At 51.6% G+C, this 14,178-nt stretch overlaps 1 protein-coding gene across 3 annotated transcripts in view; it reads left to right on the top strand.

Annotated features, from left to right (window-relative positions):
* Positions 1-14,178, top strand: part of SLCO2A1 (solute carrier organic anion transporter family member 2A1) — a 79,627-nt gene that overhangs the window by 28,378 nt on the left and 37,071 nt on the right. For 2 of the 3 annotated variants that reach the window (XM_045538986.1, XM_045538994.1), the window contains exon 2: positions 9,063-9,200. In XM_045538986.1, coding sequence (XP_045394942.1) covers positions 9,063-9,200 — 138 coding nt within the window. Of the gene's footprint in view, positions 1-9,062; positions 9,201-12,906; positions 13,803-14,178 lie in introns of those variants that run through there. The other variant, XM_045538993.1, reaches the window with a different exon arrangement.

Raw genomic sequence — 14,178 nt, 5'->3', positions numbered from 1 at the left:
GACAGCACGATTTGTCTGTGAGGCCCAGCAACCCGAAATGGTCGGGGTTTATAACTCAGGATGGCAGCCTGAGCAGACGTTTGCCTGCCCTCCTCTCTCACACCTCCATTGTAATGAAAGTAATGAGTGAAAAATGATGAAAACCAATAACAGGAAAAAAAAGAAGAGAGACTATGAGTGGATGAAGCATTTCAGTAATTTCAGCAGATGGACAATGGCTGGGAAGCGTCAATGGATGAAATAGAATGTAGGAAGACAGGCCCTCAAGTGCGTGCACGCGGCCTACAGTAAGTAGCAGAGCGCCCTCAGGCTTGGCACAGCCCTGGAGAGGCCACAGATTTAGAATCATGGTCTGCAGAAGGAGAAGTGGAGCTGAATCCGAGGGGTGAATGCAGAACAGCCCCTTACCCCAGGGAAAACACAAGCAGCCTTGTCTCCATGAATTGAGAGAACTAATAACTAGTGTGAGCATTTGTGCCCAGGAAGGAAGCCCTGCTTCTCTGGCTGCCAGCTCACTTGCCACAAAGCGAAGTGATCTAATAATAATAAAAATACTAATAGAACTATTAAAAGTTGGGCAGAGTAGAGAGAAGGGGAGGTGCAAGTGTAAGTGCGCTGAATCCCCTTCCATAATAGCATGCACCCTGAAGTGATGAGTCAAGAAATTGCAGATCAAGCATATTATTTTGAGATGTGTGGGTATAATCAACAGAAAACCTAAAAACTAAAGACGGAGGTAGTCGTCCCTGACCTGCAGGACGGTAGTGGGCTGGAGCTGACTTCAGGGCTGGACTTTGTCATTCTAAGCCCTTTCAGACTACTTGATTTTTTTAAAAAACATATGCATGTATTGCATTGATTGAAAGTAAAGGAAAAAATTAAAAAGTGAAAAGAAATGTAAATAGATTCTACTTACATAGGTGGAATTCCAGCTGACTGTGAAGCAGAGCCCAGTGTTGCTCACGTCCAGTTGGGTTGTCAGTGTGGTTGTGCAGTTCTGGGTCTTCCCGAGAGACGTGTCAGTCTCAGAGGTGTTCCCACCTGTCTGGGGTGCAGTCAGCTCAGCCTAGAGAAGACAGGAGGGACAGAATGTCCTCTGAGGCCAGATTTGACCATCAGAGGATGGGAGGCACAAGCAATACCTCCCTCCTTCAGAGAATGGAAGCGTGGCCCTCAGAACACCCCTCAGCTCTCCCCACGTCCTGTGAGGGTGAGAGTAAGGTTTCCCGGTGCTGTTCCTTTCTCCTTCTCCCTTTTCCTCCCTCCCACCCTCTCTGCCTCCTTCCTTCCTTTGGAAGAATTGTTCCATTTGGATTGCCCTGTCAGAGCTCTGTTTGGGAAAGCAGACGGCTGCTATCCAGGGATAGAAGCAGTTGTTCCAAACTGGGGGGTCTCCAGCTGTGTGTCTCAGTCGAGCCCCTTCTCTTGCTCCCGAGTGCTTTTCTCCCCACTCCTGGGCTCCTTCAGTGTGTTGAATCACCTCAGAGAACGTACATTCTAGCAGACATAAAGGATCAGGTGGATCTTCTAGAGTATTGCCTTCCCCAGGATTTCTGTGGACAAAGTCAGAGCTGGTTGACGGCAGAGTTAGACATCAGACAGGTAGTAACCGTCTGGGGATCGCATTTCAGGACTTCTGCCCAGTGTCCCTGTAACTGTGGTTAGATGCCACTATGATCCAACAATGCTTAGATCATAGTTCTGATGTTGAGTTTGGAAAAGGCAGTCATGAACATGTGGGTCAAAAGAAACCATGTCTAGGCTATCCTTTGACCCCTTCTACTTCACCCTGAGCTGGGGTTTCCCTCCTTGTCCTTATGGCTTCCCCTTTGTGGCCGTCTTGCTCACGGCACTCAAGTGTGGCTTGGGCCTGGGGCTTCCCTCTGTGCCTTCAGTTGGCATCTCAACAGCTTGTCAGCCTTGCTTAGCTCTTGGCACAGGTGGTTAAAAGTTTCCTCTTTGTCAGAAGAAAGATCTTCATGGCCACTCCGGTTTCTCTGCTTCCTTCCTCTCTGTGTTTGTTAGGATTGGAGAAAGATGGGAGCATGGCTTTCGCTGTGAGCATGGCTTTCACATTTAGAAGTTTGAGTGCCTCCCACCCACCCCGCCTGCAAGAATGTTGCCCCCACTCCATGGGGTTCCTCTGCCAGCTTCCTTCTATAAGATGTGCCTCAGGTGACACATTAACTGTAGCACATACACACACACACCCCTTGTAAACCTAGATGTTTAGATTAGCACACACACACTAACCTAGATATTTATATGGGTTTTGAACCTTTCAAAGTAGGCCCCTTGAATAAACAAATGTGTTCCAATGACATTGCCAATGCTCATAATTAAAAAAAAAAAAAGGAAGTTGTTTGTGGAATTCCCTTCAAAGCCTCAGAACATTATTTTGAATACCTTCATGGTTGCAAATTGTCTTTCAAGTGAATTTTTTCTTTCGGCAATTTTATTGAGGTTTAGTTTACACATAATAAAATGCAGACTTTAAATGTCTGATGAGTTTTGACAAACATATATGCCTGTATAAATACCACCACAATAAAAATGTAGAATATTTCTACCACACTAGAAAGTCCCTTCATACATAGCTGCAAATCTTTAACTTTTTAGTTTGGGTTTAGAAATATCTAAAAGTGGTTTAGAGTCAAGCCATGTCTGCTGAAGTGATGAATGCTGTTTTGTGCCTTGTAAATTGTGTGGCTCATAGACTGATTAAAGGCAATGCTGAAGGGGAAATTTATAAATAATTGAGGACAGATCATTGGAACGAATCTGCAGCATTGAAGAGTGGCTACTCTGATGGATGTATATTCTGGAGCATGGATTTATCAGTTAGAGTACTTTAAAGAGGCCAGGCGTGGAGGCTCACACCTGTAATCTCAGCACCTTGGGAGGCCAAGGCAGGAGAATTGCTTAAGCCTAGGAGTTTGAGACCAACCTGAGCAACATTGTGATACCACATTTCTACAAAAAATAAAAAAATTAGCCAGGCATGGTGGTGCATGCCTGTAAGTCCCAGCTACTTGGGAGGTTGAGACAGGAGAATGGCTTGGGCCCAGGAGTTGGAGATTGCAATAAGCTTTGATCAAGCCTCTGCACTCTAGCCTGGGCAACAGAGTCAGACCCTATCTCTTAAAGTTTTTTTTTTTTTAAAAGAGTACTTTAAAGACACATTGTTCACCTGACAGTGATTGAGCCTCAATTATGACCCACGTGCTGGAGATTTGTTGTCCTAAAAAAACACACATCATCTTTCCACTATGAAGTCTATATTCCAGTGAGAGGAAATGTCAATGAATGAGAAATCAAATGGATGATGTAATTTTAGGAAACAATAAATGCCAAAAAAAAAGAAAAAAGAAAAAAGAAAAAAGAAAAAAAGGTGAGGAGATGGAAAATGATGGCATACTATTTTAAAGAATATAATACAGCCCAGGTAATACATCTTTCTTTTCTTTCCTTTCTGTGAAGAGATCACAAGATTCAAATTCTACCATAAGCTGCTTTCTAAAAGAGACACATTATCATTCCCTACAGTACATTGTACAAAATGCTAGTATTTGTTATATGAAAAAAAATGGTGGCAGTGGTGCTAAGGTTCCATAGTTAGAAAAGTATGGGGAGGCTGGGCACGGTGGCTCACACCTGTAATCCTAATACTCTGGGAGGCCAAGGAGGGAGGATTGCTTGAAGCCAGGAGTTCAAGACTAGCCTGAGCAAGAGCAAGATCCCATCTATACTAAAAATAGAAAAATTATCTGGGCAACATGGCACACACTTTAATCCCAGCTACTCGGAAGGCTGAGGCAGAAGAATTGCTTGAGCCCAGGAGTTTGAGGTTGCTGTGATCTAGGCTGATGCCATTGCACTCTAGCCTGGGTGACAGAGCAAGACTCTGTCTCAAGAAAAAGAAATGTGGGGAAAGTTGGGTTAAGCAAAGTTAAGGGGGTCTTTACTGAAAGACTTCTCAGAACTTTTACTATGCTAATATGACTGCAGATATTCATGAAGGAGGATTGTAGTACATAATATTTTCCAAACTTCTTTCTCCAGGGAATCCTTCTGGCTTGGAGCATCTTAAGCAAGTGGTGTTCTGTGTAACACATTGTGGAAAACTGTCCTAGAGTTCTCATGCCACGGAGAATTGAAAGCCATAGAGAAGTTAAATTACTTGAGGGGCAAGAGGAGGAAGTGGAGGAAGCTTCAACCTATTGAATGGCCCTGTGTTATGAGGGGCTCTCACTGTGGGCCAGGAGGGTGCCAATATCTACAAATACGTCTCTGGTGCAATCCTCACATCTCAGGTGGCCTCATAGCTCCCATTTACTACTGGGGGAAACTACCACTCAGAGAGATCAAATTGGTAGCCAAAGGTCACACCATTCCTTATAGAGACAGGATCTGAATCTAGGCTGTTTGACTCCAAAACCCAAGTCGTCAAACACCATAACACTACAATGCTTAAATGATGAGGGAGGGTGGGTTGCAATCCAACTACCAAACTCTTTCCTAATCCTACTAATCCATCCAAATATACTCTGAAACCTGTGTCCTCCTCAAGGGTGGGTTTCTGTTCCATGTGCACCATGTCGAGTGTTTCTTGCTTGTCTGATGCTGGCCATGTAGTGGTACTTGGTAAGTTCAAGCAGCCTGGGTCATGGTCCCATGGTCCCATGGTCCCATCCACATAAGTACAGTACATGGGGCCAGATGGCTATGACCCTGAGTGGCCTTGCCAGAACCACCCATGGATTTCTTTCTCCTTTCCTGGCATTTTCTCCCTGCCCTTTCCTCCTCTGCATCCACAGATCTGATTCTTCTCCATCTGTCATACCCGCTGGAAACCAGTGGCCCAGATACATACCAGCACTTCTGCCAGGGCCCCCATGAGGCACCCAGACCTGACAGTGTTGCTGGGGCCAATGGCTGGCAGTGAGGGTGGCTCTCTGAGGGGGTGGGGATGTGGAAGGAGCCAGCCAGGAGGGGCTGGAGTCTCCTACCTAGTAGCTGGGGGGAGAAAATGGGGGACTTCATATTTAAAGGCATGTCTTTCAGGAAAAGATCTGAGACAGATTTTCTCTCCCACCCTCCCCATCTTCCTCTCATGAGACAGTGATTAGTCACTCCTGTTAATTCATTACTAATTTGGATGGAGATAGACTGGTCTTTCCTGAGCTTAATGCTCAGAAACTTAATTGCTCCAAAACTGAGCTCACTGTCCTCCCTCCCCTGAGCCTCTATCTCCACCCATGGCTTTGCCCCCTTCCCAGCCCTCGGGCTGCGAACACAGTCCCTCTCTTCTTCCACTCTGCATCAGTGACAGCCCTGTCAACTCAGCCTGTGCAGGAGCCCCTGGTCCTGTCCCTCCCACACGCTCACTGCCCCAGCCTGGCCTTGGTCCAGCCTTCACTCCTCGGCTGGATGCTACTTTTGCCCCCAGCTGTGTGTCAGCCTTTGAGAGGCCTCTGTGCAGAAGCCAGCACAGGGTGCTGGGAGTTTTGGAAGTGACCTTGAACTAGACACACACCTAAGCCTTGTGCTGGGCAAGGGGGCTCCTGAAGGGCAGGAGGAGTTATCCGGACAAAGAAGGGGAAGATTACGAACAAAGGCAGAGACGTGTGCACTGGGGGACTCTCAGGGTATGACCTTGATGGTGTTTGAATGACAAGGTGTGTGGCAGCAGGTGTTGCAGCTATCTAATGCTACAAACCAAAGCAACGCAAAACTCAGTGCTTAAAACAATGACCACATTTAGTTTGCTGACAAATCTGTCATCTGTGTAGGGCTCGTTGGAGATAACGTGTTTCTGCTCTGCCTGGCATCGCAGCCTGAGACTAGAATCATCTGAAGACTTGCTCAGTGACATGTCTGGCAGCTGACGCTGGCTGAGGGCTGAAACATTAGCTGGGCTGGTCGGCTGAACACCAACACTGGGCCTACTCATGAAAAAGAAGACTGGGCTTCCTTACAGTATGATGTCGGGGTTCTAAGGGTCTCAAGAAAGGAACAGCCAGGAAGATTCTCCATCTGCTTTTAGGAGCTGGCCTCAGCAGTCACATCACATCACTTCTGCTTCATTCTCCTCATTACTAACAAGAAACTAATATGGGCCCATATTCGGGGGAAGAGAACGCAGACCCCACCTCACCTCTCGATGGAGTGTCATTGTCACATGTAAGAGATGTACATGGACGAGAGAGATTTGTATGGCCATCTTTGTAAAACATGATTAGCCCCAGCAGGGTACGGAACAGAGGCAGGCAGGCTCCAGGACCTGTAGCATCCTTGGTATCACACTAGGGTATTGGTTTTTACCTTATAGGAGATGTCAGTTCGGGCATGAGCTGCTCACACTTGTGCCTGAGAAGGCTCTCCCTGGGGTGGTGTGGCAGAAGACTTGAAGAGGGAGATGGCAGGCCTGGGAGAGGCTGGTGCAGTAATCCAGGGAGAGACAGTACGGGCCTGAGCCAGGGCACACCTCTGGGGAGGAGGGCAGGGATCAAAGGTGGGAGACGCCAAGAAGAGACCACAAGGCCCAGTGGTGGGGCGAATGCCAGGGGTTGAGGAGGAGGGGAGGATTCTCGGTTTCTGGCTTCAGAAACAGAGTGGAGGCAATAGGGAATGAAGGAAAAAGAAGAGAGGCTCATGGGGGAACATGGTGAGTCCTATCTGGGAAGTGAGTCTGAGGGTTCTGAAAGTGTCCATGTAGACACACCCAGCAGATAGTGGGATGGACCTGAGTGCAAAGCTCTGGGGAAAATTCTGGATGAGGAGCTGAGATTTGGGTGCCTCCATCCTGCCAATGGGATTGCCTGTGCCCACGTGCAGAACCGGTACGTGTCCAGAGAAAGTGTCTAGAGAGTTTGGGGTATTAGTCTCTAGGGAATGGCCAGAGGAGTAGAATCTGGTAATGCATCTGAAATCACATTGCCCCTTCCCTGAGTTGGGCCTGGACCAGTGAATCATCTGGGCTCCAGGGTGCTTTGATGGCCTGTGTTCGTGGAAGGAGAGTGAACTTTGACAAATCCCATCACCATCTGTGCTGCTCCCCACAGCCTGTGCTATGGCTCTTGCCGGTCCTTCCACCTCATGGTGGCAGCTCCTTCAGATTAAGGGATTTATGTGATTGCTTTTCTTTTCTTTTTCAAATCCTTCACAGAGGGCCAGACCCAGGATATGTCCTCTAGTCCAGTAATTGTAACCCATGTCACCCACCAGATTCTGCTGGTGGGACTTTCCCAAATAACACATTTGGGGCCTCACCCCACTGACTGACTGAGTATATCTGGGCTTGGCCTCACCTCTGTATTTCAGACACCTCCATCCATGTGGTTTTGAATCAAGGCTGAGTGAAGACCCACCGATGTAGCCCAGGTGTCTCACAGCCAAGGAAAGCCAGGGTCGAGGGGCATGACTGGCTGAGGTTGCCCCACCGAGTGAGCGGCCCAGGCCTGGTCCACTCTAGGATGGCAAGTGACTGGCACCTAAGCCCCAAAATGCCTATACATGCAGGGCACTGTGCTGCAGTGCCCATCCGGTCGCTCCTCTGGAGCATGATGGGCTCTTCCCTGCACTTAGTGAAATTCAGGTCGTGCAGTAACTCAGAGACCGCCCTCCCCAGCCCACCACCCACCCACCCCCCGTGCCGCTTCTGGCTAAGACTCGGCTGTGAAAGAAGGCGGGTATCTCTTACCCCAGCCTTCACCCTTCAGTCCCCCCTGCCCAGTCTGGACCTCAGTTTCCCCATTTGTGAAAGAATGGGACAAGATCATGTTCAAAAATACCTTTATCACAAAATATTAAGAAGAATTCCAATTTATGAAACAAAGCCCAGTGGAGGCTCTCTGGGCAGGCAGGGGTGAACGCTGCCTCTGCCTCCGGGCAGTCAGGCTTCCTTCTGCCACCAGTGAGGAGTGAGGTGGCCACACGGGCTCAGGCGCAGCTGGCAGTTTGAAGAGGTGTCTGGTTTCATGGGTGCCGTGACCTCCTCAGATCTGGAGGCTGTGAGCAGGGACATGTGGACAGGCAGGGAGTTCTGGGCTCTGTTGGAAGCCCCAGGCTGGCCTTGCAAAGGCTCTGCCCTGCAGGTGGGAGACCCCACGGTCTGGAGCAAGGGCCCCTGCGGAGCAGGTAGGCTTAGCTTTGGAAGGAAATGGAAATGGAGGTGGAGCCCCCGTTGCTCTCCTGAGATGCCAGCCCTTCAATTAAGGGAAGAACTTTGGCAGACTATGAATGTAACGGCACCCCACCCTTCCCTGGAGGAAAAGCATGACCCACGAGGGCACCCTCCAGGGGATGTTTGAGGGGGTGGGGCTCCTGGCCAGGAGCCTCTTTGGGCCTGGCCCAACAACTGAGGACCTGGGAAGGCCCAGAGCTCAGCCTGGAGCTAACTAAGGACACCATCAAACCCTTCTCCCGCCCTCGCTGATGTGTATGTCCCCATCAACCTGGAACTCACATTTACTCAGTACCCACAGGACAAGGCATGCAGAGACAGAGACAAATGGCCTGGGTCCCTTCCTCGAGTTCATGATCACCCATCCAGCACAGTCACAGACACCCCTGTGACAACAAGCTTGGTTAGGATGTGAATGGGGACATCCATTCAAACCGGGTGTTTTGGGGGCCACATCATGGTGCCTTATGGGAGGCATTAGAGGTGGGCCTTGGAGGGTGTGTCGGGAACAGAGGACACGTTGAGAGTGGGGAGATGTGACCTGGGGCTTGTACACTGTGTGCCACTAGGGAAGATCCAAGGTGCTTGGCCTAAGTGAGGCCTTTCCCTCAGGGTGACTTTCCAGCCCTGCCAGAAAATGACCGGTGGTTTTACAGGGCCATTTATGGTACCGGTGAAAACAATGCAGCGACAGAGGAACCGCTAACACTTTCCTTCCCGAAGGGGTGGAACAGTGTAGCAGTGATGACATCTCACCCTCAGGACTATGAAGTAAGTGCTCCAGGTGACAGGTGAGGAAACAGGCCCGGCAGCAGGAAGGCTAGGGGCTCCAGAGCTCGTTGTCCAGAGGCCTCATGGGCTGTCGCTGTCCCCGCAGGCGTTCGTGCTCTGCCAAGGCCTCCTGCAGCTCTGCCAGCTCCTGTACAGCTCCTACTTCAAGAGCAGCCTCACCACCATCGAGAAGCGCTTCGGACTCTCCAGTTCTTCCTCGGGTCTCATTTCCAGCTTGAACGAGGTGAGCAGGAGGTACCGGTCTATCAGACCCCGATTGTGCATCACTCTGACCATGGGATCCAGGAGACGCAGAGGCACAAGGGGCTGGGTGTGCACTGGGGTGCAGGGGGCCAGGGAGCCAGCAAAGATCCCACGGGCACAGTGAGAGCAGCCACATTTCCTGAGGCCTGACTTGCACCAGGTGCTGAGCTGACAGCCACCCACGCCTGACCTCAGGGATCCTCATGGCAGCCTGTGAGGGTTCTCTGCTCATGCCCACGTCACAGATGGGGATCCCAGCTCGGCAGTACAAGTGGCTTGCCCCAGGTGTGCAGTGCCATCTGCCTCCAAGCTCTGTGCCCTGAATGAGTTCTGTGGCACCCGAGAGCTTGTGTGGCCTCTGTCCCATCCCTAGTCTGGGGAGGATGAACCCCAGGCACGTGGGTGGGGAAGCAGCCCCGGGCCAGCCATGCCCTGTCTTATGAGGGTCACAGGAGCCAGAGTTCTCAATGGCCTTGACTCTCTAACCTGTGACCTCCTAGCATTTCCCTATCCCTTGGTGACCACCTATCAGAGTTCAAAGAAGATAGGGTGGACCGAGAAGCCTGAGGCAGGAGGTCAGAGGTCAGGGCCTGCTAGGAGCCTCGGGAAGCTGGGAGAGAGTGAGGGTGGCAGCAAGTCCCCTCCGTCACGCCCAGGATGGAGGTGGGCACCCGGCCTGGCTTCTCTCCTCTCTCTCCCGCCCGCTCCTCTTGGATGGAGGCAGTAGCTTCCCTTCCCCTGAGCCCGGTCGCTCCTCTGGAGCATGATGGGCTCTTCCCTGCACTTAGTGAAATTCAGGTCGTGCAGTAACTCAGAGACTGCCCTCCCCAGCCCACCACCCACCCACCCCCCGTGCCGCTTCTGGCTAAGACTTGGCTGTGAAAGAAGGCGGGTATCTCTTACCCCAGCCTTCACCCTTCAGTCCCCCCTGCCCAGTCTGCTCCGGAGGGAACATGCCTTTGCCCTTCTCTCCTCCCCCACCCTCGATGGGCCTCACAGCAGCGCCCCCGGTGCCCTGCCCTGTGCCAGCCCCTCGGCAGTCTTAGGTGAGAGGCTCTTTTTGTAGTCGCTTTTCCAGAAGAGGAAACCTGCATCAGAAAGCCTGAGTACTTTGTCCCAGGTCAGCCACATGTCATGTGCTCAGCACAGCCAGCGTCTGAGCCTGGGTCTGTCTCATGGCCGCCTGCTGAGGCCTTGTCTGTGAATCCACAGCTGACCTCCCTGCCGCACCTCCAGTCCCTTGTCCACCCAGCCTCGCGTCCTACACACTCATCGCCGAAATCTCCTTTGGTGCCCCTCTCTGCATGCGCTCCCCACCACGGGCTGTTCCCACACACATGCGACACGCATGCACATTTACACACACAGTCCTGCGGCCTGAGTTGTCCCTGCTGGGCTGAAGGGCCCCCGCACTCCCAGGCCCGTGTGTGTGCTTCACTGTTTTCTGTGCATGCGTGTGTGTCTGTGTGTTTAATGTCTGCGTACCTGCCTGTCTGGTTGTGTGTCTGTCCTGAGCTTCCTGATGATACCTGGTGCTGGCGTCTACCTCACCATGTAGGCTGTGGGACCTGGAGTCCCTGTCCTGCAGTCACACAGAATGCACCCTCCTAAATATTGGCCTGTGACTTTGATAACACCCCTGGCATGTGTTGTCCTCACTCATAATGGACATCAGGGAAAACCAACCTCTGACATTTGTGTCCCCACAGTCCTGTTCCATGGTCCTGCCAGGTGTCACTAATCACCTACAGTCCTTTCCTGCTGAGTCCACACGCAGCCTCTGAATCCTCAGCACAATGTTCTAGGCTCCTCTGCTGATCAAACCAGACCTGGCGTGCGGGGTGAATGCTCTCTTCCACCTCAGCCCGGTGGTAGCCAAATCCATGATCTCCATGGTTAAGTTTTCATTCATAATGTCCCTATGTTTGAAACAAAAATGTGGGCCCAGGAATAATGGACGGGGTAGCTAGCTGGGACAGGTAGCAGGGTTTATTTAAGACTGGACGTTGATTAGGCAATGAAAGGGAGTAATATTTCCCCAGAGCTAGAGTTCAATCAAAAGTAAAGATAACTCACATGCTGAATCTTCTCTTTTCCAATCTCAGATGAACTTCTCAAGAATCTGACTTTAGATCATGCCTGTGGGCGTGATTTGAGGCAAATACCATCAGATCGTTCACTCCTCTGACCTCACAACCTGTGTGTGTAGCGGGCCTCCAGGGGACGTGAGCGTCACCACATCACAGAGTCCCCCAGGGGCCAGCAGGCGAGGAGAGGTGGAGACACAGGCTGGGGTAAAAGGCCAGCGGCAGGAGGGGAACTCGGTTATCGAGAGAAGGCATCTTGGCCCTGTGGGACCACAGCTTCTGCTGTCCACTGCAAAAGGCCAGGGCCAGCACGCAGAGTCAGGAGGGCCTCGAGGCTTCCTGTCCTCAGTGCCTCCCACTCAAGTTCCCCGGCCCCCCCGGCTGGGACGTTGAAGGGCAGGGACGTGTTACCGATATGCTTTGTAACCGCTTCCAAAGGATCTCACAGCACGGCCACAGAGCTGTTTTAGAGGCCGCTTAGGGGCTGAGGCCTGAGGCCCTCTTCTCCTCAGCCAGAACAGCTGCATTTTGGGGGTTTGTTTTATACTAGGAAAAAATAGAGGGACTCTATGGCTAAAGAAAAGTTTGAGAACAAGGTCTTAAGCCGGCATCAGCCGTAACACCTATGGAGGTCCAGCTTCCCACGGAGAAACAGCCCGGGCCCCAGGAGAGAAGAAGGGTCTCTCCAGATGGGCGGGGCCTGGGCACCCCTGTCCCTCCTCCCCGAGCCCCTCTGGGCCCTCCACCATCCCTCACCCAGACCTTTTAAAGGCAGCCTCGGTCAGCATAGCTGATAGCATCTGACATTTACAGTCATCTGATGAGAAACGATGGGGAAACAGAAGGAAATAAATGAATCTATGAAGCATGAGAATAAAGCTCTCTTTCCAGATACAGGTTTCAGAATGTTCTAGAACTATGTCTGGCAGGGGCTGGAGCAACTCCCTGCCCAGCCAGGGCTGTCCTCACACCCCTTCACTCCCCCTTTCTCCGGGCATCATGAGCCGTCTTACTCCTGGCCATGCTGGAGGGGTCTCCTGGCAACTGTGTCCTCGTCCTAGAAAAGCCAGCTGTTTACACTTTCATTCACTCATTTTTCCAGCAGATACTAATGTGCACCAAGTGTGTGTCAGGCACTGTTCCAGGTGCTGGGGAGACAGGAATGAACAGACAAACATCTCTGCTCACATATCATTCTAAGGATAAATATAATATTTACTTACAGAAATAAACATAAGGTAGGTCAGATTATGAGTGCTATGAAGAAAGATAAAGTGGTGGAGGGGAAAGGGTATGCAGGCCGGTGAGCTGGGGCCAGAGGAGATAAGAGAAAGGCTTTAATGAACCGTTTTCATCTGAGCCCTGAAATCAGTTAGATAAGAAGGGAGCCCTGAGGACAGTAGGACAGGAGCAGCAGGTACAAAGGCCAGAGGAGGGAATGGCTGGGGTATGTTTGCAGAACAGCTGGGGCAGCTGGCTGGAGGGACGGGGAGGGAGGAGCAGAGTGGACCAGGGAGGGCAGGCGAGGCAGGCCCCCAAGGCTCTGGGACAGACTCTGCCTTTTACCAAGGGAGGGTTTGAGCGAGGGAGCAGCAGGGCAAGGGTAGAGGCAGAGGCCCAGTTAGGAGGCCACGGCAGGAATCCAGGCAGGACAGGAGGTGAGGAGTCGCTGGCTTCTGGGTGGCTACTGAAGTCCAGCCAGTGGGATTTGCTGATGGAGTGGATGTGAGGTGGGGAAGTCAAGGATGATGCTCCGGGGTTCTGCTTGAGCCACTGAGAGGATGGAGGTGCCATTTATTGAAATGAGGAGGACAGGGAGGGTGGCCTGGGTTTTGTGGGGAGGAAGAGGAGTGAGAGTTCGGATGTGCTGAGCCTGGGAATTAGGAACACACACAGAGCATGCAAAGCCACAGGAGGGACTGGGCCAGCTCACCCTGATAGGAGGCGAGGTGCAGGGACAGAGCCCTGGGCCCAACACTGAGAGTTCAGGGAGATGAGGAGGAACCAGCCAAGGAGACGGAGAAGGAGCAGCCAGGGGAAGGAAGCGGGGCAGGGTGGTGTCCTGGGAACTCAGTGGAAGGAGTGTTTCAGGAAGAAAGAAGTGGTCAGCTGGATCAGTGGTGCTGAGAGGCAAGAAGAGAACTGAGCCTTGGCTGTGGATTTGGCAATGAGGAGGCCACTGGTGACGTTGGTGAGAGCCATGTACTGAGGCTTTAGCCCCTGTTTCCTGAGCCAGGAGCACCCGCTTGTCCAGCCAGAAGGAGACTGGGGTGTGGACAGGCAGGGTGATGCTGTGGACTTACAGGGCTCCTCCAGTCCAGGTGAACTGTGTTCTGAGGAGAGGACGCTGCTCCTGGATGGAGACATGGTCAGAACATGCCAACACCGCCTTTACCATTGAAGACCCTGCCCCCAAGCTGGAGCCTTCAGTTCCCTTCCCTGGCTCTGGGTGGAGCTCAGAGGGCACACCTGCCAGGGAGCACCAAGAAAGTGGGGTTAGTGATGTTTCCAGCTGGGAAGGGATGTAGGGGTGCTATAGTCCTCATCCCTCATTCTACACGAGTGGAAACAGGGCCAGGGAGGGGGAGGGGGAGGGCAGTACCAGAGCTACTGGGGCAGAAACCCGCTTCTCAAGAGGCAGTAGACCACTCTAGTTACGCCTTGGTACTGTAGAGTCAGGCAAACCTGGTTCAAGCCACCCCCCAACCTCATTGGTCTTGGGCATATTACTTAATATTCTGAGCCCCAGTTTTGTCACCTGTACAATGAAGGTTGTTGCATGAATAAATGAGATAAGCATATTGCTTGGTTGTTATTCTGACTCTGAATCTAGAGTCTTTGGGTCCTTTAATTAGTGCCTAATTAAACTTG

The sequence above is a fragment of the Lemur catta genome, chromosome 1 (genome assembly GCF_020740605.2).
Source record: "Lemur catta isolate mLemCat1 chromosome 1, mLemCat1.pri, whole genome shotgun sequence".
NCBI classification, from domain to species: Eukaryota; Metazoa; Chordata; class Mammalia; order Primates; family Lemuridae; genus Lemur; species Lemur catta.
This window is presented reverse-complemented; position numbering and strand designations above follow the sequence as displayed.